The sequence below is a fragment of the Ixodes scapularis genome, unplaced genomic scaffold, assembly GCF_016920785.2.
Source record: "Ixodes scapularis isolate PalLabHiFi unplaced genomic scaffold, ASM1692078v2 PGA_scaffold4__175_contigs__length_147842914, whole genome shotgun sequence".
Lineage (NCBI taxonomy): Eukaryota > Metazoa > Arthropoda > Arachnida > Ixodida > Ixodidae > Ixodes > Ixodes scapularis.
In genome coordinates this window covers 11,044,694-11,071,294 of record NW_024609879.1, presented here as the reverse complement: position 1 = coordinate 11,071,294, position 26,601 = coordinate 11,044,694, and the positions used below count along the sequence as shown (strand labels likewise).

Here is a 26,601-nt window from a genome sequence, read left to right as displayed (position 1 = left end):
GCAATTAATACAAAGGTGCAAGCACGCAGGACAAGAATCACGATAATGATTCCTGGAGAAGTGGAACAAAAGATTTACACAAATATCCAAAAAAAGCTAGGTGACTGGTACGTGGCCGAAAAAATCGGCCTGGTCCTAGTATCGAACCACGGACCCGTCCATTTCCAGTGGAGCGCTTCGCCGACTGAGCGAACCGGAAGTTAGACGTGAGTACAGCAAAAGGGTTTATCAGCAACCGCCAGTGTAATACCAAGAAAGGTGAACGGCCTACATTTCAAGGCTATGACAATAGCACAATAATGCAGAGGTCAACCGAGCTAAACAAGAATAACAATAATAAGGACAGATACATATCTCAAAAACACAGCTAGGTGACAGGTGCGCGACCGAAAAAATCTGCGTTGTCCTGTTATTGAACCAGAGACATCTTCACTTCCAGTGGAACGCTCTACCAACTGAAATAACCAGGAGTTAGACGTCAGCAGAGCAAACTGGTTTTATCAGCAGCCACCAGTCCAACACCAACAAGAGTGAACGACCTGCATTTTAAGGTTATGTTTTTACTACAATTAATGAAAAGGTGCATGCGAGCGAGACAACTCCTTATACTTTTAAGATGTTTTATTCTAGGAAGGGAGCAAGTGTGTGCAATCAGACCTCATGCACGCGATAACCAAATATTTAGGGGCTGACGAGGCGTCCTTCGCAGTTCCCAAATAAATTTCGATCTGCGCTCTCGACAGCGCCATACGGCGACCAGTGCTGCATGCTGCGTCTTCAGATTTCGCTTAGGTATCGAAGCCGCCATATCCCGCGTTTGCATTCAATTAGGCACGATTGCGCTTGCCGCGGCACTTTTGGGGTCTGCCGCTTTACTTTTGCTGCCGAAAACATTATCGCGTGCGTCAAAAAAGGGTAGAAGCGACAAGTCGCTCTGATCCGCATGCGTCTCGCTCGCGTGAATTACCGATTTCACATGCACGTAGTTCACATCTCGTGACTCTATAATAGGTTGGTCTAGTCCCGTGTGTCTCGCTCTTCAGGCATAGAGAGCGTTCAGTGAATGGTTACACTGTTTGCTTAACTCTGAACCCGCCTTATCTTATTATCGCACTCGCTAAAGTATCACGCCGGGCCTTTAAAGTGCCCTGATATCACCCGCTGTTCCGCGGTTTCGCTTTTCCGGTACCTGTGATGATGATATCAGATTTCGCAGCACTTTATGCTTTACGGGACGAAATAATGCTACACGTTTTTAATTGGAAAACATTGCGATGTTGTGTAAATATTTTACTTAAATTTGAAAAGAAATATTTCTCTTTTTTTTTTAATTGTACGTTGAATTGGCGGAACTTCTTATGTTAAGGAATGTTAGACGCGCCATATTTAGTTTTAGTTATAAAATAAAGCAACAATTTATACCTAAATCGTAGATACTTTCGAAAATATTATATGAGAAAAAAAAAGATGAATTAAAGCTTAAAACGCATGAGATGATAGGTCACCAATATTGTCAAAAAGGTGAAGTAGACAAATATGTATGTTTTAAAGCGCTATATTTTATAAGGAGACAAATATTGCAACATGTTTTAATAAAAACACAAACAATGGGATATTTTGTATAATAATACACCTAAATTTAAAGGAAAGTCTTATGGCACGTTGAAGTTGCAGAACTTTTTTCATTCAGACAGGTTCAAAGCGCTGTCAATATATTTGTCATAAAATAAAGCACCAAGTTATACACAAATGATAGATAAATATATATATAATATATGACGAAAGTTCGAAAGCTATATCTTACAAAGCAGCAGGATTTAATAAATAACAAATATAAACTCAAATGTCATAGTAACACAGATTGGCCATTTTTGAAGAGCGTGTAGAGGCTTGCAGCGACAGCATCGTCTTCCCCGCAACACGTTCCCTCGAGCCGCACAGGAGGCTGGCACGCACCGGGGATACCCGACACCAGCTCGGGGGCCCGGTTGCGGGTTGCGGGCCAGTCGGCCAGACCTCCGTGGGGGTAGACTAAACAACTCAAGTCGCCCCCACGGCAAGAGAGGAGAGAGGAGAAGAGGGCAGACGCCTTGCGAGCAGCGCCTGGTTAGGACGCAGGAAAATTCCTCGTAGTTTTAATGTCGTTATTCTTGTGTAATCTCTCAGAAAAATAAAACGAGTTCAGTAGAACATTATTTGAATCTACAGATATATAGTTTCTAGAATACTATGGTACAGACTGTTGTAGATATCAACACTATAAACAACTATCGTAATAAAATATTAGATTTTTTTATCATTCGCGTCTTGTCAATTACGTGCCATCAAACTTTGTAAGAATCACAGAACTTTAAAAAAAGGTTGATACTTTGATGCAGCCCTGATCTATTTTTCTTGACAATGCTCTTTATGATTTCGATTTATACATACATTGAAAATTAACACCTAAAGAAATGTGTACCGAACTTGCGACGCGTGTATGATCTTGCAAAGACAGACCGTAAAGCTACGTTTTCTTTCAAGGCACAACCTTTTGTTATATAAAAATAAATATTTAAATTGGCAACCTTCATGACTAAGAAAAGCAATGCTCGTGTGTCAATAAGGGTTTCCCGTCAGTTTTATATTTCGACACTGTAAAAAAGCGACAAGTATATGCTATAATTAAAACTTTTCAGAAACTTTATTTGAAACTACGTATTTAACAACCCACTGCACAGATATTATACTTAGTTGAAGACACCAAACATTAGAACTGTTAATTAAATCTACAAATATGCATAAGAGTTGTTTTTTATCGCTGGATGTGATCGACAGTTAATAAGTGATGCGTACGGTGGGGATGATTCGATAATTCAGTTCTCTGCATTTTTAAATTGTAAGCTACGTTTTCAGTATCTGTAGTAAATTATAGAAAATTGTGTCGAGATGGAATATGCCTCGAAGAATATTTTCTTCTCTCCGTTTAAGCTTTCGGCTGGCACCACGATAATTCTTTGCATATGCGTGTCCGTAATTTATCTTGATATGTTCCTTTAATTACCACTGCCAATTTTGGCGCGCATTTAGTAAGAATTATCATTTTACAGTGTTCATAAATAAACTGTAATAAAGTGTGAAGATGAATGAGTCGGTGCATAACGAGAGAAATAAAAACAGCGCAGAAATAAACAGGACACGTAGAAGGCATTGCATTTGTCTGCCTTCTACTCGTACTTGAGTTAATTTATTTACTATTTGTTATTTATTTTTTATAGATTCACCGTAATTTTCTGGCTAGGTCTGCGCCCATAACAGGGACAACTAAATCGGCCACAACTCGGCACGCAGACATGTTTATAATTTACAATATACGTAAATATATATGGTTCTTCAACGCCACATCTAAAATACCGTGGCGTTTACAATTTTTCCTTTTTATGTTGAAGGTTGTTCAAGAAAATGTGTTGTCATTCAAAATGAACGTCTTGTAACTTTGAAAGTATTGCACAATCTCAGCGTTGGTGTCGTCGACAACTCAAGCATCAATGGGAATGTAGGTACCATTATACATGCTGTTTGTTAAAACGTTGGCAGGGCTACCGTTTGTTTGACCTGACATATTTTCATTCAATCGTTAGTGAGAGTGTATTTACATTTTAGTGTATTCACCTTTTGATTGAGTTTGAGTGTATCTACCTTTTCTATTAGGATTTGTTTCATTACACAGTCGTTTTGAGGGTCTCTCTTGTGATTAGGCTTTTTATTGACCAGACACTCTTATAGGGGGATGATAACTCTTCGAGGTCAACTACATCCGAGGTTCATGGTTTCTTATATGCTATTTCATCTTCAGTGGAAAAACTTACGATTGTTTCAGCGGTGACTCCGTCATTACTTCCTGTGAAAACAAGTGAGTCTGCCAGTACAGAGATTTTTTCCAGCCTAAGAGTCAGTCCGTCTTTAATGTGCAATAATTTTGTTCCGTTGATTCCTCTTGCCTCGAGCAACTTTGGATACACGATGTGTTCAGGTAAATGTGCTGCAGATACAAGGAAGAGGGTACAGGTTAGTCAACATTTCATAAACGTTGATAAGTAAGGTTCCGCGTTTTCGGAGTTTATTTTTATTCGAAGACTGGCTATATTTATAATGATCTTTTCCATTTATTTTGTGATTTTAGTTACCGTAAACATATTGGCGTTGTAGAGGGATAATCTAGTATAAACGACGAAACGGGAATGACTTTTCCCAAAATCCAGAGAACATGCGCATAAATTGAGACCTTGTAAAACATACCGTTGTCGCTAAGACCAAGAAACGACATAAACCATATGGCTCCCAAAGTAGCCTCAAGGACAATTCAGTCTGGGTCGAGTTTCGTGTAAACACAGAATACAGCGAAGATGAAAATGTTCTTCACGTTTTGGAGGGTGGTTTCTTATGCAGGGATATTGCGCTTTCGGTAATTTTAGGTTTTCCTCCACTAAAAAGAAGATGCAGGACCGGGGGTTACATTTTGGAGTCAATCGGTATGCACCGAAACATGGAACCATACATATGGATAATTTATAGATGTAAATTTTATTTGCCGCTGCGGTGGGTCAAGGAAATTGAGGCTGATATGTAGCTTCTACAATGGAGACTTTTCCATCTTAAGCATACGAAAAAATATGTCAAAAGATAACAAGCGCACATCAAATAAACACGAATGCTTGGATCTGACCGTGATAACAAATACGACTCCTTTATTGATACGAAATTTTTAATTTGGTTGTTTCACTTGGTTGTATAAAAATTAAAGAGCAAACAATATATATAAACAGCAGCAGTCACTCTTAATACACCATTTAAATATTTCAACCTAATCCGTTTGTCTAATATTAAAAAGATTTCCGTACCGAAAGAAACCGTATAATGTTTCGCTAACTGAATTGCGGTTTGTATGTTAACTGGTTTTCAGATTTCCAGCAAGAAATCCAGTTAGACTTCCTGCTTCATATTGCAATTTGCGAAAATATATATTGTTTTTTTTTGGTAGGGTTTGTCTAATATTCCTCAGAATAATGTTACATATGTATTTTCTCTGTTTGGTAGTACACAAGTAGGAATGACGAAACAGCTAAAACGAATTAAGCAATAAAATAATCTGCGTTACCAACAAGTTTGATATTGCAAATATTTATATACATGCCCTCCGCCGTTTCAAGTTTGCCTCCTCGTTTGTTCCATGTGCCATAAAAGAAAAGGCTTAGTTCTAAAAAAGAAAATAGTAGGTACTTCGGGACCGTACTTTTCCAATCGAATAAACTGTCGATCATTCTATAGCGCGCTTAAGGCAAGTCAGCCTAGGTTAGCACAAAGAGTGCAGTGTGGTAACACATAATGCCGTACTGCGCAAAGCTGCTGAATATCTTGAGATTGAGGTCACAAAGTCTCCGCAACTAGATTCGCGTGCAGTTTTTAAGTAATCAAAGAAGTGCAATGATCCGTGGAGAAAGCATTAGTACACATGGGCTTGAAATTTTACAGCAAGGACTTCATACGTGTAATGCATTTGTGGTGTATCTTAAAGGGAGACTGACACCCTCAAAAATTTGCTTTACTTTTTTGCGGGCGATTCAATAAGGTGTCAGAAGACCACCCAATTAATGCTTTTGCTCCAGAGTCACGTATAATTTTAATAAAGCCAAGAAATCCAACTACACAGTAAATATTTTAACACCCAAAATCGTGTTAAAAGAGTTTTTTTTTAACCGACATCCTTCCTACACCCCTTTTACACGATTTTGAATATTGGTGAGTGTAACAGGGGTGTAAGAGAAGGCTTACACCCTACATACACCCCTATCACACCCACAATTTGAAATATGCTCAGGAAATCGTGTTAGAAGGGTATAGGCACTCGTCGCAACACCCCCCGTTCATAACGTGTAGAAAGGGTGTGATGGACTTATGTGATTTCAAGGAGTCGGAGTTAATCACGTCGAAGAAACCCTTGTCTACGAGAGGAACCGTGACATCGATTGATCGTCATCGCGGTATAGCAGCATGTGCCCCAAATCGAGGAGCTAGCTATGAAATGAGTCGGGAAAAAAAATGTTGCCTGCATTAGCAAGCTCGAATTTTTATCTAATATGTGCTTTAAGCGGTGGATTTTATACTTTGTGCAATACCAAGATGTAGCTCAAATTGCTAGGAATTATATAGCGATGCATCGGTGCGCGTCCCGTCAAAAATTCAGGAGATCAACGAGAACGTGCAAGAATGCGCGTCACATTAATCTTACACAAATCCGCTTTCCCCTCTGTTCGGTCAATATCATTGTCATCGACGCCGTTTTTCTTCACGCCAGAGGAGAGGCCATTTATTCCTACCGGTTTTCGCCCGAAAACCCGGCGCAAACGACGATGAGCAGTGCTCTATGCTTCCGTCCCCGGTCAAGTGGTTAACGGACGTCCACACACTTTTCATTCACACGGTGTGAGACGGGCGTAATGTTGATACTGTCGATTGTACACATGATTTTATAACCGTTCATGTTTATTGCTTTGATGAAACGGTTGCTGATGTACGGCGGTACCAACATCGAATATAATTAATCGCCACACAAAGGCGCGTATGATTAGGAAGTGCTAGAGAATGTTTTTTGCAACTCCGATCGAACTCTTCGTCCGAGAGGAGCCAAAAATTACGTGTCGCGCGTGCATCAGTTTTATCAGTTCAACTTCGATTTAAAAAATCACCTCCGCTCGCAAAAGGTGACCGAAGACGTGTAAATATACAGCCCAGGCAACACACCGTATGTCGCCAATATTGGATCTATTCGAAAAGATTGTGTCCACACCATTTTGGTTTAGCCAATATTTAACGAATGGGGTGAGTCGCGCCAACGATATCCTGACATAACGTACGCGACGCCGTTTTTAGTTGAGTGTTGAGAGTATCCTGCGTGAATCGGCTATGCCGGAGAGGTATTTCTATTTCTTTGCCGCCTAAAATACGACGTTAAAAATAAAAAGATTAGCCAAAACGGAATCTGCTTGCTTTTAGCCCGAAAAGTCTTTCTCGGGCAAAAAGCGAGCAAATTCCGCTTTGCTTAATCTTTTTATTCATTTTCTTTTTAACTGCGCTGAAGCTTGGAACAAACAGTGGCGCCTTTTTTGGGTAGCACAAACTCACCTGACTGAACCAATAAATACACTTCCAAACATTAAGAAAAAAAGGAAAGGGAAAGAAGGAATTCAAACACATAAACAAGACGATGATCAATGAGTTCTACCCAGAAAGCATAAGCCACTCCCCGGCTCCACACTTTTCGAAAGGAAACCGCCACTCGAACAACAACAACTTCAAGGTCCCACATACAAGGCGACCCTCCCTGTGCAGCCCAGGAGGCAGCAGAGGGAGGTTAGCAGCTTTGTCCACCCCTCTTTGACCTCTTCTTCTGATAAGCCGCCCCACTTTCTTTTGTGTCCGTGTGGCTGTGAGCGTGTGCGAAGGCCGCTTCTAGCGAATCAGAGGCGTGGAACGAAACACGTGACCGCTCTCCGTAGGACAAAAACACTTGGACGAACATTTGTCACGCGAGTCGCTCTGACGCGCTGATGGCTTACTGGGGTCATAGCCTTCGCCGTTTGCCAGTTTATGGTGAGTTGTCGAGACCACGTAAATCCGGTTTCCGAAAAGCGTCCGTCAGTGTACTCTTTTTCGTGCAAGCAGGTCCTGACGAGTTCCATGTCGCGACTGTGGTTTTTCGTCGTGAACGGCCGGAATACATCTATGCCAACTTTTTCATCTATTGGCCATTTATTTCGTTGGAGTCTATGGAAATATTGTGCTGTATTTGTTGGACGAGTTTCTACAATGAGCTGCTCATCGGCGGACGCGAGACTTCCGTTGAGTGTGACCGACCGCCTTCATCCTCGACATTGTGTTTGCCTTGTTTCGTGCTGCCCGAATTGGATTGTGCATCTATCACGACAGAGAGCTGCTCATCGGTGACCGCGAGGCTTCCGTTGAATGTGAGCGACCGCCTTCATCCCCGGCATTGTGTTTGCGAATAGTTCTGTGCTGCCCGAATCGGATTATGCATCTATCGCGGATTACATGAGATAGCTCTCTTATTTGTAAGTACTCTGCAAGCATGCTTAAAAACATGAACTGCCGCTTGCGTCCCAAGTAACTGCCGGTCCTTCCGTCTTTCCAAGCCTGTCGAGTTTCGCTTACGTCACCAGTGCTAGAAAGAATAAATGTCGCCAAGCAGGGTTCTCCCCAGGAATTTCTGAGAGGTGAACATTACCGGGGGTGGGGGGGGGGGGTTAGAAAGTAACACCCCTTTTTAGGGTATTAGACATTAATCACACCCCTTTTGAGGGTGTTAGAAATCACACCCATGACTAAGGGTGTTAGAAAAATCACACCTTTATTCTAGGGTGTGAGAATATCACACCCCTTTTCTAGGTCGTCCGAAAATCACACCCCGTTCTTAAGGTGCTAAGAATTATATCCCTCTCCTAGGGTGTTCTGTTACACGAATAAGGGTGCTCCCCATAGGACAAGCCATTTACACCAATAAGGGTGTTAAAATTTTAAGTGTGTACTCGAAACCGAACCCGTAGGCTTCGCACGAGGGTTGAAGAAATATAGAGGAGGAAAGAGTGCTGGAATTCACGCGGAGTCCCGTGGCTACACCCACCCGTGCTTTTTATTTTGTTCCTCAGTTTTTTTTTTTTGTTTTTTTGTTTTTTTGTTATTGCGCGCAGCAGACGATTTTGTTGACAGCGTTGCGGGTAACGTTTCCCGTTTCATTGTTTTGGAGTTATGCTTGTTCCGCTCGCTCTTCTGCCCTTCAAGATGATTTGTTGTGTGGATTGAAGACTTGGAAATTAGTAGTGAGCGCCCATGGTGGGAGAATGCCCGTGATCGGCTCCCAAAAGTGTACCCCCAAGATGTCGCATAAAGAGCTGCCTCACAGGTTCTGCATCCGAAAGTGGTATTGCGCGGCATAGCCTGCACGAGGTTCCGAAAAATCATTGCGATTGAGACCGAAACCTGGCTGAAATTCTGGCAGAACAGTTACGGGCACTTCGGAAAGCGAACGCTACCTTATTTGGATGCTTCTTGCATTTTGTGGAAAGTGAGTACATTAAGTTCGCAAGTTTCAAATAGGGATTTTGGGTTTGATTGGGTTTTTACGGCGCAAGGGCTGCTAAGGCCAAAGAGCGCCAAAGAAGAAAACTATTGCATTGAGGGTAAGCGAGAAGAAAGGACTCTAGTGGTCAGGGTTAAAAGTAAAGGAATGAGACATGTATCGGATAATGACACAAACAAAAATGGATATGAGTGAAAGGCTTTGAAGTTCACAGTCGATGTAGAAGACCAATAGCTTCTAAAAACTTAAAAACCTGCTTGTGAGTTGCGAATGGTTCATCACCCAATAACAGAATTGGGTGTAAGGGAATGTGCTTTCTGTATAACTCTGCAAAGTGAGACCGGCGTTCCCGTTCATAGAAAGGGCACTCAATTAGAAAATGGATAACACTTAGAGGTTTGTCACATTGTTCACACAAAGGGGCATCCTCCCCATGGAGGAGGTAGTCATGAGTCAGATGAGTGTGGCCAATGCGCAAGCGACACAGTACTACTTCATAAAAGCGTTCCTGGTGCCGGGCGCTCGCCCATTCACCCAGGTCTGGCTTAACGAGATGCAGCTTGTTGTAGATCTCCTCATTCCACTCAGCTTGCCATTGTGCTCGTATGCGAGACTTTACAAAAGTGTGATAGTCCATGTAAGGGATATTTTAATATCTACCCCTCTGCTGACGCATGTGCGGGCAGCACGGTCGGCTGCCTCATTGCCTGGGATACCAACACGCTGGGAATCCAACAAAAGACAGTGGTGCAATGCTTTCTGGCTGCCACAATAATTTTCTTCTGAACTTCAACAACAAGGGCGTTCCTTGTAGGCAGCAGTGAAGAGATGTCTTGCAAGGCACTAAGAGAGTCAGTGAAAACCACTGCCAGGGGTATCCTGTGACGGGCTATGTGTTCCGTAGCCAAAAGGAGGCCATACAGCTCTGCTGTGAGAATGGTAGCAGCATTATTTATCCGCCTTACAACTTCCACTGAAGAGCCAATGACAGAGCAACCAACGAAGGTCTCAGATTTTGTTCCATCTGTATAGAACTTTGTATAATCGTCATACAATTGAGCAAGTTCATGAAATTCTTGCAGAAGCACAGAACTTGGAGTGCTTTTCTTGTTATACTGTGCAAGAGACAGGTTGCAGTGTATGTCAGGGTGCTCCCAAGGTGCTATGATGCCAGGGAATTCGACTACCTGGGATGCCACATCTAATCCGACAGACTCGGCCAAGGTCTTCAATCGCATACTGAATGGAGGGATCACGCTAGGTTTTGCGAGAAAGAGTCGTTCCGAACGTGTTTCTTGAACAACTTCTCGAGTGGGGTGCTGGAGGACAGATCGGATGCAAAGAGAGTACATCATGCCCAATGTGAATCTGCGTCTTTCGAGGCAACACTCATTAGCCTCTGCATACAAACTGGGCACAGGGGACGTACGAAACGCACCCGTAGCCAAACGAAGCCCAAGGTGATGAATGGGATCCAACATCTTGAGCACAGATTGCCTGGCAGACCCATAAACAAAGCAGCCATAGTCCAATCGGGAACGCACCAAAGAGCGATAGATTCGCAGGAGGCACAATCGATCCGAGCCCCAAGACCGGTGAGAGAGAACTTTAAGGATATTGAGAGACTTGTGAGCTTTCAGTTTCAGGCTTTTTACATGAGCATCAAAATTCAGTTTACTATCAAACGTAAGACCTAAAAATTTGTGCTGAGGTTGGACACTAACATTACTACTGTAGATTGTTAGGGATGGTTCAAGAAGGATTCCACGTTTGCGGGTGAAGCAAACACATGCAGTCTTTTCAGGAGAGAACTTAAACCCATTACTGTCAGCCCACTCAGTAAGCTTGTTGATGCCTAGCTGAACCCTGCAGTTAAGTATTTAGGAGTCATGCTTATAAATTAAGGTGTTTTCTTTTGGTTAGGAAAGTTTATCTTTCCAGAGTTGCGTCGGCATTGTGTTTTTTTAGCTTTCTACGTTTGGGTCGGCTGGGCCAGAGCGGCCGCGACGCGGGAGCGGTCCCCCCGCCGGTCGTTAAGAAGCGTCTCGGGTTTCGGGGGTCTGCTCGGACCGGGACCGAAAGAGCCCGCGCTGGAAGATGATTGTGGCTTATAACCGAATGTGCGTTTATGCAGAGGGTTTTGCCGCTTAGTGTAAAATTGTCCTTTTTGCCCGATGCAATAATTTAGCGGTTGGCGCCAGTCAGGCTGGGAAAATTGCAGAGAACAACTCTACAAGCAGTTTGGGTTTGGCGGTTGGGACGCCAAAATGACAGCTCGCCGACCATTGGAGAACAGTGTACCACGTGTGAGTGGCGGAATTTGAAGAGATTGGTCGGTTCCTGAGGGGAAAGGAGGCCCCTACGGGCCTACAAAAGGAATGCGGAGAGGATTTTGAGGGATTCGGACTTGGGATTTGACGGAGAGAAATTGGGGACGGGGGTCGAGACTTTAGATGAGGCAGGATGATTTCCCAAGTTGGGACTTGTAACTAAAGTGTAAATAAATGCACATAGTTCTCTACAAGCAGTGAGTCGACCCGTCACTCAGCGACGTTCGTGCCACCACGCTCCAGACCATCGAAGCGGAACCTGCCTCCCACACCACCGGGAGGACTTTAACTCCTGCGTTCACAGACTGAGACGTTACAGGAGGAAACTGAAATTTGTAAATCATCGACGTAAAGCGAGTACTGAACCGACGGAGGGATTACAGAAGCAATGGAGTTCATTTTAACTATAAACAAGGTGACACTTAGTACTCCCCCCTGCGGCACTCCATTTTCCTGCAGAAATTCGCGGGAAAGTGTGTTTCCCAGCCGGACTCGAAAAGTGCGCTTGTCTAAATAGCTCTGAATTTCACGAAGCATGTGACCACGTAGTCCGAGGTCCAACAGGTCCCTCAAAATGCCAAAGCGCCAAGCCGTGTCATATGCTTTCTCGAGATCAAAGAACACGGAGAGGCAGTGCTGCCCGTGTGCAAAGGCCTCACGTACAACAGTTTCGAGACGGACCAAGTGGTCGACTGTGAACCTTGATGAACGATAGCCGCACTGAAATTTGTCGAGCACCTTCCCATGTTCGAGATAGTACATAAGTCTACGATTAATCATTCGCTCCAGTGTCTTACAGAGACAGCTGGTAAGAGCAATTGGCCTATAACTGGAAACACAAGAAGCATCTTTACCAACCTTCAAAAGTGGAAGGACATGTGCTACCTTCCAAGATGAAGGGAAATAGCACTCCTGCCATATGCGGTTATAAAGATATAAAATGACATCGAGAGTAGAAGGATGAAGATGCTGTAGCATTGAATAATGTAAACCATCTGGTCCAGGAGCTGAGGGCTTTGTGTTATGAAGAACTGCGAGGAGCTCGTGCAAGCTGAATGTAGCATTGTATTCCTCCTGTTCACCTCCTGAGATTTTCAAGGGATTTCTCTCGGCCTTCAGCTTGTGTCGAAGGAAAGTAGATGAATAATGATGTGAACTGGATATATATTCCAAATGTTCTCCAAAAATATCAGCTTGTTCCTTGAGTGTGTCTGGGCATGTTTCATTCCTAAAAAGCAGGGGGATTTTAAATGCATGATAGGAACCATTGATCTTGTGTATTCGATCCCAGACCTCCTTAGGTTAGGTACTGCTATTTATAGTGGAAGCATAGCCTTGCCAACTTTCCCGTTTGGCTTTTCTTCGGATGTAGCCTGCACGGGCCTTCATTTTCCGAAAGGATATGAGGTTATCTCTAGAGGGGTATCGTCTCAGAATACCCCAAGCCCGATTTTGTTTCTTGCGTGTCTCTTCACATTCCGAATTCCACCAGGGCTTTGGCCTCCTAGGAAGAAATTGAGATGTCTGCGGGATGGACAGCTTGGCTGCTGTGATAATGCGCTCGGTTAAAAGATGAGTGAGTTCGTCAATTGTAAGACTTTCGAGACGAGAATATGCTAAAAGCGATGCCTGGTTGAAAAGGCCCCAATCAGCCTTGTCAAGCTTCCAACGAGGCGAGCGTGTATGAATTGAAAGAGGGGCTACGCTACAGGTTAAAAGAGTAGGAAAATGATCGCTTCCACGTGGATTGGAATCCACACTCCAGGAAAAATCTGGAAGTAAACTAGCAGAACCAATTGAAAGGTCGATGGAAGTTGATGACAAAGATGATGGACTAAAATAGGTTGGCTGGCCCGTATTAAAAAGACAAAGACTTCGTGTGGTTAAAACTGACTCAACAATTTTTCCTCTGACATCCTGACGTGTGCTCCCCCATAAAGGGTTGTGACAATTAAAATCGCCCATCAAAAGGAAAGGCTCAGGAAGCTGGTCTAACAGCGAGTTAAAATCTGAACATTTCAAAGTAAAGGAGGGTGGCAGATATAAAGAGCATACTGTAAGAGCCTTATGGTGCAAGAACCGAACAGCCACTGCTTCAAGTGGTGTGGACAGTGGAACCTCTGTGCAGGGAACTTCTCTCGGGAGAACCACCGCAACTCCCCCAGAGGAACTGACAGAGCTCGGACGATCCCTCCGGAAAACCTGGTAACGTCTGAGGAAATTGGTATGGCTGGGACTCATATGAGTCTCTTGCAAGCACAGCGCTCGTGGCTTGTACTCCTCCAGAAGGTGCTCTACATCATCCAGGTTTCTTAGAAGGCCACGACAGTTCCACTGTATGAGTACTGAAGCCATTTTAGGCACAAAAACTGGAGCACATGGAAAAGTGAGTCAGTTGCCTCACTTCGGAGGAGTTACGAGTTTTTTCGATTTTTGTTTCTTCGTAGTCTGCCACTCCATCTCATCCTGGTCAGAACCCGGAGTCGATGAGGGGGCAGACAAGGCAGCGCCAGTTTTCTCCTGAGCCCCGCAGGCACACTTGCCTGCTAGCCCGGGAGGGTCTGTGCCGCGGGGCCCCAACCCGCGGCCACGACCAGAACTAGGTGGAAGGGTGGTCGATGTACTGGGCAGGGGTTCTACCCCATCCATCTGTTCCACCTCTTTTCCCGACGAGGAACCTGCGTGCGAGCCACGCAGCTCTTTGGTTGCTGGCTGCCTCTCCAGGGACTGAGGCCGAGGGCCTCGCTTCTTCTCCTTAGGAGAGCGGCCAGTGTTGACAGGTGCAGACGGTGCTGGCCTGTCCTGAGCAGAGGAAGCAGCTAAGGCGCCCTCCCTACGAGAAGGGGGAGCCTGCTGACCCTGCTCCATTGTCTTGAAGGGGAGGGCGGGCACGGCTATTGCTGGCCCGTCCTTGCCCAGGGGAGCAGCATGCCGCTCCTGTTGATGGGATGGGGCCCTTAGGTCAGCCGCCAGGATCTCAGGAGAGACCTGAGTGGCCCTAGTCTCCGAGCGTGGTGCAGGACCCCTGCGCACCACCTCGGCGTAACCTCCCTTTTAGAGGAACGACAGCTTTTTCTTAGCTTCCAGGTAGGGGATATTCTCCTTTGCCTTTAAGGAAAGAATTTCTTTTTCTTGACGCCAAAGGGGACAGGTGCGGGAGTAAGCTGGGTGGGGCCCACTGCAGTTACTACAGCGGGCCGCCGCCTCGCAGATGTCAGCAACATGTTCCTGGCTTCCACATTTCGCACAAGTTTCTTTTCCTCGACAACTGCGTGACCCATGCCCAAAGCGCTGGCAGCGGAAGCACCGTTGCGGGTTGGGAACATAGGGACGAATGCGACACTGGAGATAACCCGCCTTCACAGTTTCAGGGAGGGTGTGTCTCGCAAAGGTCAAGGTCACATGCTTTGATGGAGTTTCCTTGCCATCCTTCCGGAACATAATACGTTTGAGAGCGACAACACCAGCATTTTTAGTCCTTCCAGAATTTCTTCCTCGCTAGCATCGAGGAAGTCTTCTTCAGAGAGGACTCCACGGATCGTGTTGAGCGTCCGGTGAGGACTCGCGGACACTTCGACGTCCACTATGCTGGTCATCTTGGAGAGTGCCTCACTTTGAACTTTTGTATGTACTTCAACAAGAAGGTCGCCGGAGTGGAGTTTTTTCGCTTTGTATGAGAACCCAATGAGTTTTTCTAGCACCTTGGCTACCACAAAGGGGGACAATTTCGACACTGGTTTGTCTTCAAGGCTCGAGTGAATGACAAAAAACTTTGCAAATGTTCCCATTTCAGGGGCTTTTTCAGTGACATGGGGCTCAGGGCGAGGCCTCTTGGAAGCCTGCCTTGAACCGGGTTTAGAGAGGAGGGACGCCATATGAAGGGCAAAGAACTTCGGCATCTGTAGCGCACCACCCACCACGGAGTCCAACGAGGGGATAGGTAACATCTCATAACAGGTCTGGCTTGTCTGAGTATGTTACTCTACCACTGCTACTAGGATGCTATAACCAAGTGTGGGTAAAGAGAGAGTTCTGTCGCCACCCAAGGTTAGCCCTTGCCGCCAAAGGAGTTGAAAAAGGAAAGAAGAGAAATGAGAAGAGTGAAAAGAAGGAGAAGACAAGAGTGAAAGAAGGGAGGGGATAGTAGAAGTGGCGACTGACTGAATAATCCTGGTCGGGCCAAGCCAGGACACCCGTCTAAGGGAAGCGGGGGCCGAAGTGGTGTATTGCCTCGCCCAGGGGGCCCCGAAGGGTCCAAACCCACCCCGGGCTCGGCTAAACCACCAGGATGCCCTTTTCCCCGGACACGGGAAAGCCACGCACAGCCAGACATGGGCGGGCGAACCCGCATGGCTCGGGGTCCGTGGAGATGCCACTCTCCGACCACCTGCTTTCACAGGTGCCCCCTGCGGGGTTCAAAAAGGGAGTCCTATAAAATTTTGTTTAATAATGTTTCGTCCGCAATGTTTTTTTTTTTTCATCGATAATTGTAAAAAAGAAATGTTTAAATGTTGTAAAATGTTGAAAACAAAAACAGTATTCCCTCCCTTTGAGCTGGGCCTCGGTCCGCAGCATGTGAAACGGACACCTCTCTACTAAGCTACGCTTTGACAATTTGTTGTATACGAGACCCGATAGGGAACAACTGCCGGCAATTTTTTTTCCAAGATGATGCAGGCTGCCGGCAGAATATCCACTTTCTAACATAGACTTCTGGATGTCCTTGGGCATATGCACCTTCCTATCGTGGAGCTCGAAGTACGATTGTCTTAACATCGTAATGTTCGGGCAGACGAGCGGAACCTCCTCGTTTATAGTAACTCAGCCGCTCGACTGTAGGTTAGAAAGTTTGCTGCCAATTTCTCTGCAGCAAAGGCACTCGTCAGGCTCGAAGTCGGGCGGGGTGCATTCGCCACATTCGCACATAGTGAAGAAATCGCACGCATGCATATTCCACTCGGAGTACGCACTTCCTACTTGACGTTTGCGGGTTTTTCAAGCTCTTACCTATTCGTGTTCGTAAAACTCGCGATGTCTTGAGCCACGAAAAGTGGAGACGACACGGCGACGTCTTCGTGCAAATCGGTTTGATGGTCGGGTGTACCGTATGGAATGAATCATATTTGTTTTGACCCGTCCAAAATGTATCTTTCGAAGGAAGACAGATTCGCCGGTATCGCGAACGACTGTTCTGAAGTAGAGGCCCCACGCCCGTCGTCCGCTGCCATCGCTGTCCAGCCCGCGAGTCCCACGATATGTGATACGACGTTATGTTGAGAATTATGAACGCACAGAAAGATTCCGGTTCTCTGTGCAACTTTTAATGCGAAAGCATTAACTGCCCCATGGAGCGAGCCTGCGTCATCAGCTTTGAAGCCGCACCAAACGGCACCTTAAATTATTCTGTCATGTGAAGGCAGCTCCCAGCTATGAAACCACGCGAAAAGCCTAGTCAAACGGCACCTTGTTTCCCCGATCCCAAAGGAGCGGTATAGACCGTTTTACTGAAAGAGGACGAGAGAGAGAAGGGGAAAGGGCTACCGGCGCTTTCCCCCTTTCTGATTGTGTAGAAAGAGTAAAATTCCCGGATGAGAGGCTTCGCCGGTGTTGGATGTCTGCTGTGCCCGAGCTTCGTTCGCGCTTTCTTTTCTGTTTTAAACTCGCAAACTTAATTAAAGCGAGAGGCTTCGATGGCAACAGTCCCCCGGTCATCGGAACTCCATTGCTGGATCACAGGGTGCACGAATAAAAACAGAAAGCATGGAATACTGTCCCAGGACATATGTAGCTTGCAAGGAATCCGACAAGGTGAGAGCAGCTGCAATGTCTCTGAGCTCCATCGCTTTCCACATGACCCCTGTCTCCGGCGGCAGTGGATTGCGTCCGTTAACCGAAAAGGCGTTTCCTCAACGCCATCCTCTCGACTTCGCTCGGAACATTTCGTGAATGGAGCGCGCACCGAACGCTGTACCGCCGATGAACATGGGGTACGCTCGCAATGTGCGTGCGAGTTTTCTCATGATAACTGCTGTTTCAGCTTGTAAAATTTCGTAACTGAATTTATGTTAATAGTGATAATTTGCAGTGGTGACTGACTTGATTTTATCATCTACAACACTTAGTTGAAGGCTCATTTCCGCCGCCTGGTGAGGGTGAAAATTGTTAAAAACGTAATTCTATTAATTTTTCTTTTTTTTAATCGCGATCTCCTGCGCGATACTAAAAAGCCGGCAAAAGCGCTCCTTGGAGTTCCGCTGGTGGGTTGTTTCCGTTGACTAAGGCGCTTTGAGGCACTTGACAGTCGCTGCAGGGAACGTCTCGTGTGTTCCGATCTGCGTTTTCGAGCCCAGTGTGCACGTTTCTTTATTTGAGTCATGGCATCCGCCAGTGTGGCGACGGAGGGAACAGCGGCAGCGAACGTGCCAGCTATAAAAATTGGAGGTGAGTACCCAAAATATTGCAACAAACAGTAAACTAATTCGTGGCTGCTTCGAGGCCTTCTGCGGTTCGATAAAAGTACATCCATACTTCGTTTCAGCTTAGGTCCGAGCGTGGGCGATGTTAGCCGGAGGGCCAATCAAACAGCGAAAGAGGCACAACGTCATGGCGTGCTCTCTGCATTTGATAGGACCAGCCGGTATTCGCCGTCTCTCTGTGCGTGCTCCTCCGCCGGCTAGTCCCATCAAGCGCAGAGAGCACGCCATGACGCTGCGCTTTTTGGGTTGTTTGATTGGTCTTTCGGCTCATAACATCGGCCGCGCTCGGACCGAAGCTTAAACGAAGTATACACTCCGTGCGACGCGACTGGCGCGCCGCCGCGCGGCCGGTACTGAAGGTAGGCAGTGAGAACCCCAGAGAAAACGAAACCGAAACCACGCCGCGTTGGTTGGTACGCATTGAAGTCGGAGCGGTGCGTTTGCGCTGGCAAAAAGAAGCGTTGGTTTGGATCGCGCTTAAAGCGCGATCCAAACCAACGCTTCTTTTTGCGCCTGTAGGTCGTGCGGCTGCGGATGTGACGCATTTCGTGGCGTTTTTGCTGTTTCCGGGCGCGCTTTCTGAGTCAGAACCGTGCGCTTTGGTTTGGACGGGCAAAACTTTGGGCGAGCGCGCACGCGCGCACGCAGGCACGCGCGCACAAGCAAAGTGCAACTGCGGCAGACTGGCCGGCCAGACGGCGAGAGAAAGAGAGAGAGAGAGATCGCGTTGTCATGTTGGAAGAGAATAAAAGGGGGGAGGAGAGGGCAGCCAGACGGCGAGAAACGCGGAGCCGGAACTAGCTTGCCCTCCACCGATTGGCCGGGACACAGGAGCGCCCTACTACGTCACCGCGCGTTTTTGTGCGCGTTGAGAAAGAAGTTGAAAGCAACCAACTTTCTTGTGCGCGCCCGGAAGGAGCGAAGAAGCGGCGCGACGTCACGAAAATACGTCACATCCGCAGCCGCACGATCTACAGGCGCAAAAAGAAGCGTTGGTTTGGATCGCGCTTAACGCTCCCAGCGCCACCGCTTCCAGAGCGTCTGCCCTCGCTTTTGAACAGTTGCGGTTCCCATTGATATCTTGCTGAAAGCATCAAGTTCTGATCGGAACATTATGCTTTCACAAAAAATTGATTGTTTGCTACTTGAATAACGGTGACCCCGACGTTAAGACACAATTTATTTTTTCTTACAGTTATATAAGCCCGCTGAAGAGGCTAGAAGTGTTTGTACGAGCCGTAGGATCTAAGTAATACCAAACACGTATGCCGTAAAGCGATCGTCATCTCCAAAGACGACTTCCATCTGCGGAGTATTTGGCATGTTGTCTTCTAATTATTCCAATTAGATTACAGAGACCACAAAACGAACAAACGACATACCTAGCTAGCTCTTCATCCGAATAGGCGCGCACAACGCCTTCGACGTAACGCGGTATCTTGGGCCTCTTCGCTGGCCAGCCAAACGACTCGGCAAACACTTCGCCGAAAACGGCTGCCTCGTCGTCACTCGAGCTGCAGCTAAGCTGGTACCTTCGTCGCTGTCACCGCGTTTAATTAGACCTCCTGAAATTAACTGCAACGATGTCATCGCCGCCGTATGCTCGGGCGAGTCGGTCATGACGAGGGGAACGAAAACAAACACACCAAGTGAGCCCACCTAGCAATTGAAACAAAAAAGCCGCGATAACTTCTTCGCGCCCCCGCGGGAATGTCGATAACGAAACCGAAACGTTGCGAGAGACGTCTACAGACCGTACTCCTCCGGAAAAGGCTGCGCGCAGAACTACTCCGGACCGCTCGCCGCGCTCCGCCACTGTTCTACGGAGCGGTTGGAGGCGCTCGGCGAGCGCCCCCTGGCTCCAGATCTACAAGCGGCACACGGAGGGATTGCTCTCATCTCGCGAGGGAAACAAGAATCCGCTCGGCGAGCGCGCGCCCAGCGCTCGCTGTTTGCAGGGGAAGGGGCTATATGACGAGATCGCACGATCGCACCGACTCTGCGACAAAATATTACCTTGGTAAAAACCAGTCGCACAGCCGCTGCGACAGTGCGACTGCGATTTTAATCGCACATTTACTGGAAATCGCACCGAGTTCGGACGAGAATCGTAGCTTGTGAAACTCCCGTTTTGCTGTATTAGCCACAGCGTCAAGGCTTTTGACGGTCAGGAACATTCCCATTATTTTACAGAAGCAAAAATGCGATGGAAACTGCTCTAGCCGAGGCGCTACTCAGAGCAATTAGAAACACAGATATTAAATAAAAAGTCTTCCGAAGGTGAATTATTCTTTAAATTACGTGATTTTTGCGTTCATAATAGAACGAAAATAAAAGACAGAAAATGAAAGACGTTTACAATTCTCCGTAACGCCAAACTGGAGCGCAGCTCTCGAAGAGGAACAGGGGAGATACCCACCCTCTTCCTCCTCGAGGGGAGAATATGCCCCTCGTCCACCCTCGCTAAATTTAGCGGGTAAACATTTCTGGTAAATTTAACGGGGAAATTTTACCCTCTAGAAGCCAAACGTGTCGTCAACTGTGACGCGACGATGATAAATTTAGCAGGAATAATTTTCCGACATATTTAGCGCAAAATTGCGTCGCTAATTTTACCGGGAATATTGGCAATGTTAGATGCGTCTGACGTCACGTCACGTCACAGGTGACGTCTTACGTCAGGTGTTTTTTATATTGACGTAACACGTGACGTCACGAGCGTGACGTTGTGACGTTACCTTCGTGACCCTCATGTGGGAAAGGAAGGTTAAACTCACGAGGGTGACGGTCATGAGGGTAAGGCTCCTAACCCTCGTGACGGTAACCCTCGTGACGTCACACATGACGTCAGGTGTGACTTTATCATGAAAAACGTTCCATAATGTGACGCGCGGTTACGCCGACGGTGACCGCGACGACGCTCAACCCGGAAAAGGGCTTCTAAGAGCTGCGCACTAAAATAATTGAAAAATATAAACCCGAGACTATTTAATCCTAGAAATGTATGTAGTCGAAAGTGACGCTTCAGTCTACTGGCCACGGTGGCCGGGGAAATTGCCATCAGGTTATGGAGTTATATGAATCTCTTTAGCAGATCAATTATTAATTTTCCTGGTCACACGGCATTACAGAGGGAGGTGGTAGAGTAAATCCCAGAGAACACAAAAGCGAAATAAACGGGTAAACCGATTTGCTAAGAAAAGAATTGGTTAAAGGGCCCCTGAAAAGAAAAAAAAAGTTTTTTGTTAAAAGAGTCTGGTTGGGACGCGCGTGTCAAAAAATGAATTTTGCGCGAAAAAAAATTTTTTTTCGGAGCAATATTGACTGTGCCAGACGCAATTTAGTCAGTAGTCACCTCCTTTCCACTTGTTTTCTCTCTCGGCATTTCGGGCGCGTGGAGGAGAGGTACTCCCCGCCCCTTCGTAGTGGATCGGCTTGGCTGCTTGCCTGGCTTGGCTGCGCGCCGCACAAGAGCCATTGCTACTTCCTGGCAGTGTTCCAAAATTCACTCGATCTTACTCTACAGTAAGGGTAGTGTACCCTTGGTGTTCTAAAACCTACCCGCGTCCAGCGTTTTTCAATCTGTGCTGTCACGTGATGCGATCCGCCGAAGTAACTCGGATTCATTTGGAGATTTGGAACACAGCCCGTGTCTGCCGGTCGCACGTCGTACCGCGCCGTACCGTGCACGTACCGTGGTCACCGTGGTCGTACACACAGTACATAGCCGTCCCAATGGACCCCGACCAGCAGCTGGCCCTTCGCCCGTGCGAAAACACGCCTCGCCAGCCGAAAGGCATCCGCTCCGATCGCCGCGAGAAAACCGCTCGCGAAGAGGCACCCGCTTCGCCGCGGCGAAGCAGGTGCCTCGACGAGTTCGTCCGAGCCGCACGACCCTTCAAGCCGCCGCGAGGACACGCAGTGGTAACTGATTTTTTTTTATTAAACGTTGAGTGCGGTGCCGCGTGCCTTCGCTAAATGCTTTACGGGATTTGACATCTCAAAAAAAAAAAAAGAAAAATCGCACTGGCGCGCTCAAGAAAACAAACGAAAGATGGGGTAAACGGGACACAGAAATCACGCAAAGAAGAGCAGAAAAACAAAAACCTGTCACCCCGCGCCACTTCTCAAGTACTTACGATGAATAAATAACACAAGCAACACGCGCTCTTCAGAAGGTCTTCACATATAAACGCGATAAAACTACGCGAGACGAGTTACGAGACGGCGACCACGACAGAAAACAAAATGGCGAAGCTTATGTTTGTTGTTTTGTTGTAGTGTCCGAACGGAAGTTACGATTTTGTAAAACGTTTGTAAACAATTGCGACATTCATTCGATGGATTGTTTCTTAAAACTTAAAATATGTGATTTAGAAGGCGATTTCAAGAGATCACGAAGATTTTATAACCAACATCTAAGCTGTCACTCATTCTATTGGCCAATGAGAAGCCGATTTGAATGACCATCGTTACCAATGAGAAGCCGAGCTGAATGACCTGGAATTTTCGCGCAAAATTTCAAATAAATCTCTCGCCGTCCATATTGCTCTAAAATTTTTTTTTTTTCGCGTAAATTTCATTTTTTGACACGCGTGTCCCAACCAGACTGCTTAAAAAAAACTTTTTTTTTTCTTTTCAGGGGCCCTTTAAAAATAGCATTCTTAAAAGGAGTTTGCTATGAACGATTGCAGTTTACGAGGAAAGTGGGGGCGAGGTGGGGGAGGGGGAGATTTATTTGACAGGCGTGCGAGGAATACACCAGTGAAACAACGGGTTGTTATGACATGAAAGAACGTCAACTTTGTTTTGGCGATCTAGGCGAATAGCAAATAAGGGGGGTTTTAGTAGATAATGCCGCGGGGAAGGATAGTGGTAAATTTAGTGAAAAACAAATAAAGGAGAATGCTGTCTACGGAAATCTAGATTCGGCAATAATAATGAACGTTTCACAGAGGTTATAGTTGCAGTTCGGTTGTAGTTATGACTTATATATGATGCGTGAGGATTAGTTTTGAACAAACTATAATAAAGAAGTGAATTATTCCATGCCATTTTCCAAGGTAAGAAGGTTAAAGGATGAAGCTTAGAATGTCGTGTTAATTAATTTAGTTTATTGCGGCTTTTCACAGCAAGAACCTAGAACTCAATTCAACAAGTAATCAAAGACTAATTATTCTGCACTTCATTCTGACCTCTCATTTTCGGCCAGCGGAATAGCGTTCCTTGCGATCAACGCGAGGACGTGTTGGCGAGGCGTCATTTGGCAATTTTACCGGGTCAAGCGCCGCGGCCACAGATCCCAGACTTGCCGGAAATTCCATCAGCTTTGACTAGTAGCACATTAGTGACGTAGACAACATTTTTTCCACATGACTCATGTGTAACCAGTCAAAGGTGATGGACATTTCAGGCGAGCTGATAGCCACATAAGATATGGCTCGAGCAGCGCTCGAAGACACAGCCAAAACCTCATTACGTGTGTAATGGAAGTGTCCAGCTATACAAAAGGCTGCTGAACGGTCGTACATGTAGGTGACAAATTCTCATAAGTAAAAGCACATTAGACAAGAAATGACGTCTACCAATTCTAAGGCCAAAGCCTGATATGTACCATTACCCGAAGAGATGTCGGCGTTGTGCCCGAGAATGGCCATAAAAATACACCATCACGCACGCGCCTTTCAAGGCCAAAGTGGACGTGCCTCAGAAATAAAACACAAAGAAAAACACAGCAACGCAGATGCTTCGTCCCAAAAGCCGTGAAATTGGCGGGGTCGCCAAGCCTGCGCAGCGGCAGAGCGTGAGGTCACCGCCGGAGCGCCGTGTGCAAAAAGAGGGCGTGGCGCGCGGCTTGTAAAAATGCACTGCGTGTATAAATACTTTCGCATCCCTACACATAAGCAGTCGTAATTGTCTTCAGGGTGCTTTTCGATCCGCCTTTGTTGAGACTGATGGCAAAAAACATCTTCACCTGTATGCTTTTAATATGAACTAGGGGACAAAACCTTCATATTAAACAGCAATTTTTTGTTATTTTTTTAAGAACGGTCGAGTAAATTTACGTTTTAAGAAATTTGAAAATACCAGCCTTTAACAAGTGCTAAAAGAGATGGCGCCGCGTTTTTACCTTCAAAACCGAAACAGAAAAAAAAAAAAAGATGTTTCCTTCAAAATTTATAAAAGAGAGGGGAGAGGATAGGACAGAATCGTAATTTAATATGGCCGTGTATTTGAACTCTGTCTTTGTGAATTGATTAGGCCACGACAAGTCTGCCCTGGTAATCACTTGCAACGAATGAATGGTTAGAAAATCGAATACGTCAGGAATACGAGAAAAGTATATCTTAGATACTTAGAGAGGTTGCACTTTCATATTATATATGTACATACACCCCAGTTACAAATTTTACCTAGGAGGTTCCTCCTTTTGAATCAAAGAGAGATGCTCCAATATTCCATTGTTTGCGTTATGCACTCTTATAGGAGCAGTATGTTATAAGCTGAGTATGAGAGGAAATAGCATAAAAAACAATGGCTTCTTCTCTAGAACTGCATATACGGTGGCCGTTTATTTGTCCCTGTGCATCGAGGCAGCAACTTTTTGCCCTCACTTCACAATCACATGAAGAGAAAGAGGTACTCATGTATATGGGGCGAAATCGCCTAGGCTACCATGATGCTAAAAAGTACCATGTCTTTAGGCAAGAGGAGTTTTTATACATAGGCTGTTTCTGAAACGATGAGATTAGCAATACACTGTTTTGTTATAAATGAATACGTACGCCGCAAGCAAATGAAAATGCACTTAAAGTTGTATTGAATTACTGAATAAAAAAAAAAGTCGCAACGAGTGGTCAGCAAGCTTACCATAAATTAAATAAAGCAAAAAAGGGGGTTTTCAGACTTTACTTCGCTTGGCATCGAAACAAAAATGAAATTGATTGTTTATAACAAACGCATTCGAAACAAACAAATGACGCAAAATAAACTAGAAAAATATTCAATTTTAAGAATGAATAAATCATAAAACATAAAAATAATCATAATAGCAACAAACTTTAACAAAAAATATTTATTCATACTATTTTAGAAATAAATGCCAATCTTATTTTCTAAATTTCCATTTAATCAAAAATCACAGTACTCACCGCAATCGACGTCTACGTAAATAATTGCGCAAATGAACGCCACCCTAAAAACTTCCAGCATAGTGAATAATGTCTGTAATACAAAAACCGCAAAATTAAATTATACACGACGAAATGTTTGGCGATACGCAGAATGTGCTCGCAGTCTCGTTTTTTTAATATTTCGGTCCTTAACTGCGGAAGGACAAGCAACTTTTCAAAAAGATAGTTCTACATGGAGTGACGGTAACGTATCAAAAAAAACAAAGACTCCGCAATTTTCTACGTGTAATATGAGGTCAAAGGTATATTGAACGATAATTCTCTAAAATATAAACTTGCATCCAACAAAACTTTATCACAATCCTAGAGGCCAGTTAGAAAATGTTGAGTACGTATTGCAACTAAATTTAAAGAGAAAATTTAATAGATCAAGTTTACTTTAACTTTTGTTTTGTCCAGGGAGCGGTCTTTATGACTAAAACTCAAAACAACAAACAAAGAAAAAATTTAAAAATTCGTAGTTTAAAAACTTGTTTAAAGATGTAAGTATTCTAACTACAAAACAAGCGCCTGCACAGCGCTTCCAATGACGTGTACCTGCGACACATATTTGCAGCCAGGTGCTTCGGTTAGTAAAAAATATCCCGAGAACGACGAAAGGAAGAACGAGAAGACAGGAAAGAGCGCTAACTGACGACTGCCGTTTAATTTTCAAGAGAAAAGAAGACAAAAAGAAGTGAGATATTTCAAATAGAAAAATGAATAAAGAAGAAGAAGAAGGAAGATAAAAAAAGACATCGGATATGAAATAGGAGGATGCTTTTTGAAGTAGATATATACAAAAAATCATTAAGAAAAAAAATTGAAACAGATAGATAAAGAAAACAAAAAAAGAAAAGGAAAAGAAAAAATGAGATGGAAAAAAGAAAATTCCCTGCTAAAAAAAAACATTTGGCGTTTGTATGAAAGTAAACGGTTTCATACCGGTAACAGTATAGCCCAGGGGTGGCCAGGCTGACCCGGCCTAAGAGCCGCAAAGGAAATCATGAACCTTCTATACTACGCGACTTTTCTTGGCAATGCAGTGGAAGGTACAGGCCAGCGTCCCCTCTCCCATTTTGAGTGTACGCAGGCTCTCCTCCTCCCCCATTTCCGGCGAGAGGAGGAGAGCCCGCGCACACTCAAAATGGGAGAGGGGACGCGGGCCTGTACCTTCCACTGCATTGCCAAGAAAAGATGTCGCGGAGTATAAGATCCGCCGAAAGGGTAACCGGACAAAAGCTCACCGGACAAAAGCTCACCGGACAGAAGCTCACCGGACAAAAGCTCACCGGACAAAAGCTCACCCGTTTTTTGACAGACCCGGACAAAAGCTCACCCGCTTTTTGACAGACCCAGACAAAAGCTCACCTCGATTTCTTTTTTTTTTACTATCCGGGCAAAACACGGGCTGAAATAAATTGCGGACGCAATGGACATTGGACCATTTTTAGGAGAACTTGTACCTCATCCACCATTGAGTTGAGAAT

The 26,601-nt window shown here is 45.3% G+C and overlaps 1 protein-coding gene across 1 annotated transcript in view; it reads right to left on the bottom strand.

Annotated features, from left to right (window-relative positions):
* Nucleotides 1–25,151, bottom strand: part of LOC115312126 (A disintegrin and metalloproteinase with thrombospondin motifs 16-like) — a 189,702-nt gene extending 164,551 nt beyond the window's left edge. Inside the window, exons 1-2 of the mRNA XM_040216799.1 lie at nt 25,091–25,151; nt 3,849–4,021 (exon numbers count right to left, since the gene is read on the bottom strand). Of these exons, the coding sequence (XP_040072733.1) occupies nt 3,849–4,021; nt 25,091–25,151 (234 nt within the window). The remainder of the gene's footprint in view (nt 1–3,848; nt 4,022–25,090) is intronic.
* Nucleotides 25,152–26,601: the final 1,450 nt, after the last annotated feature.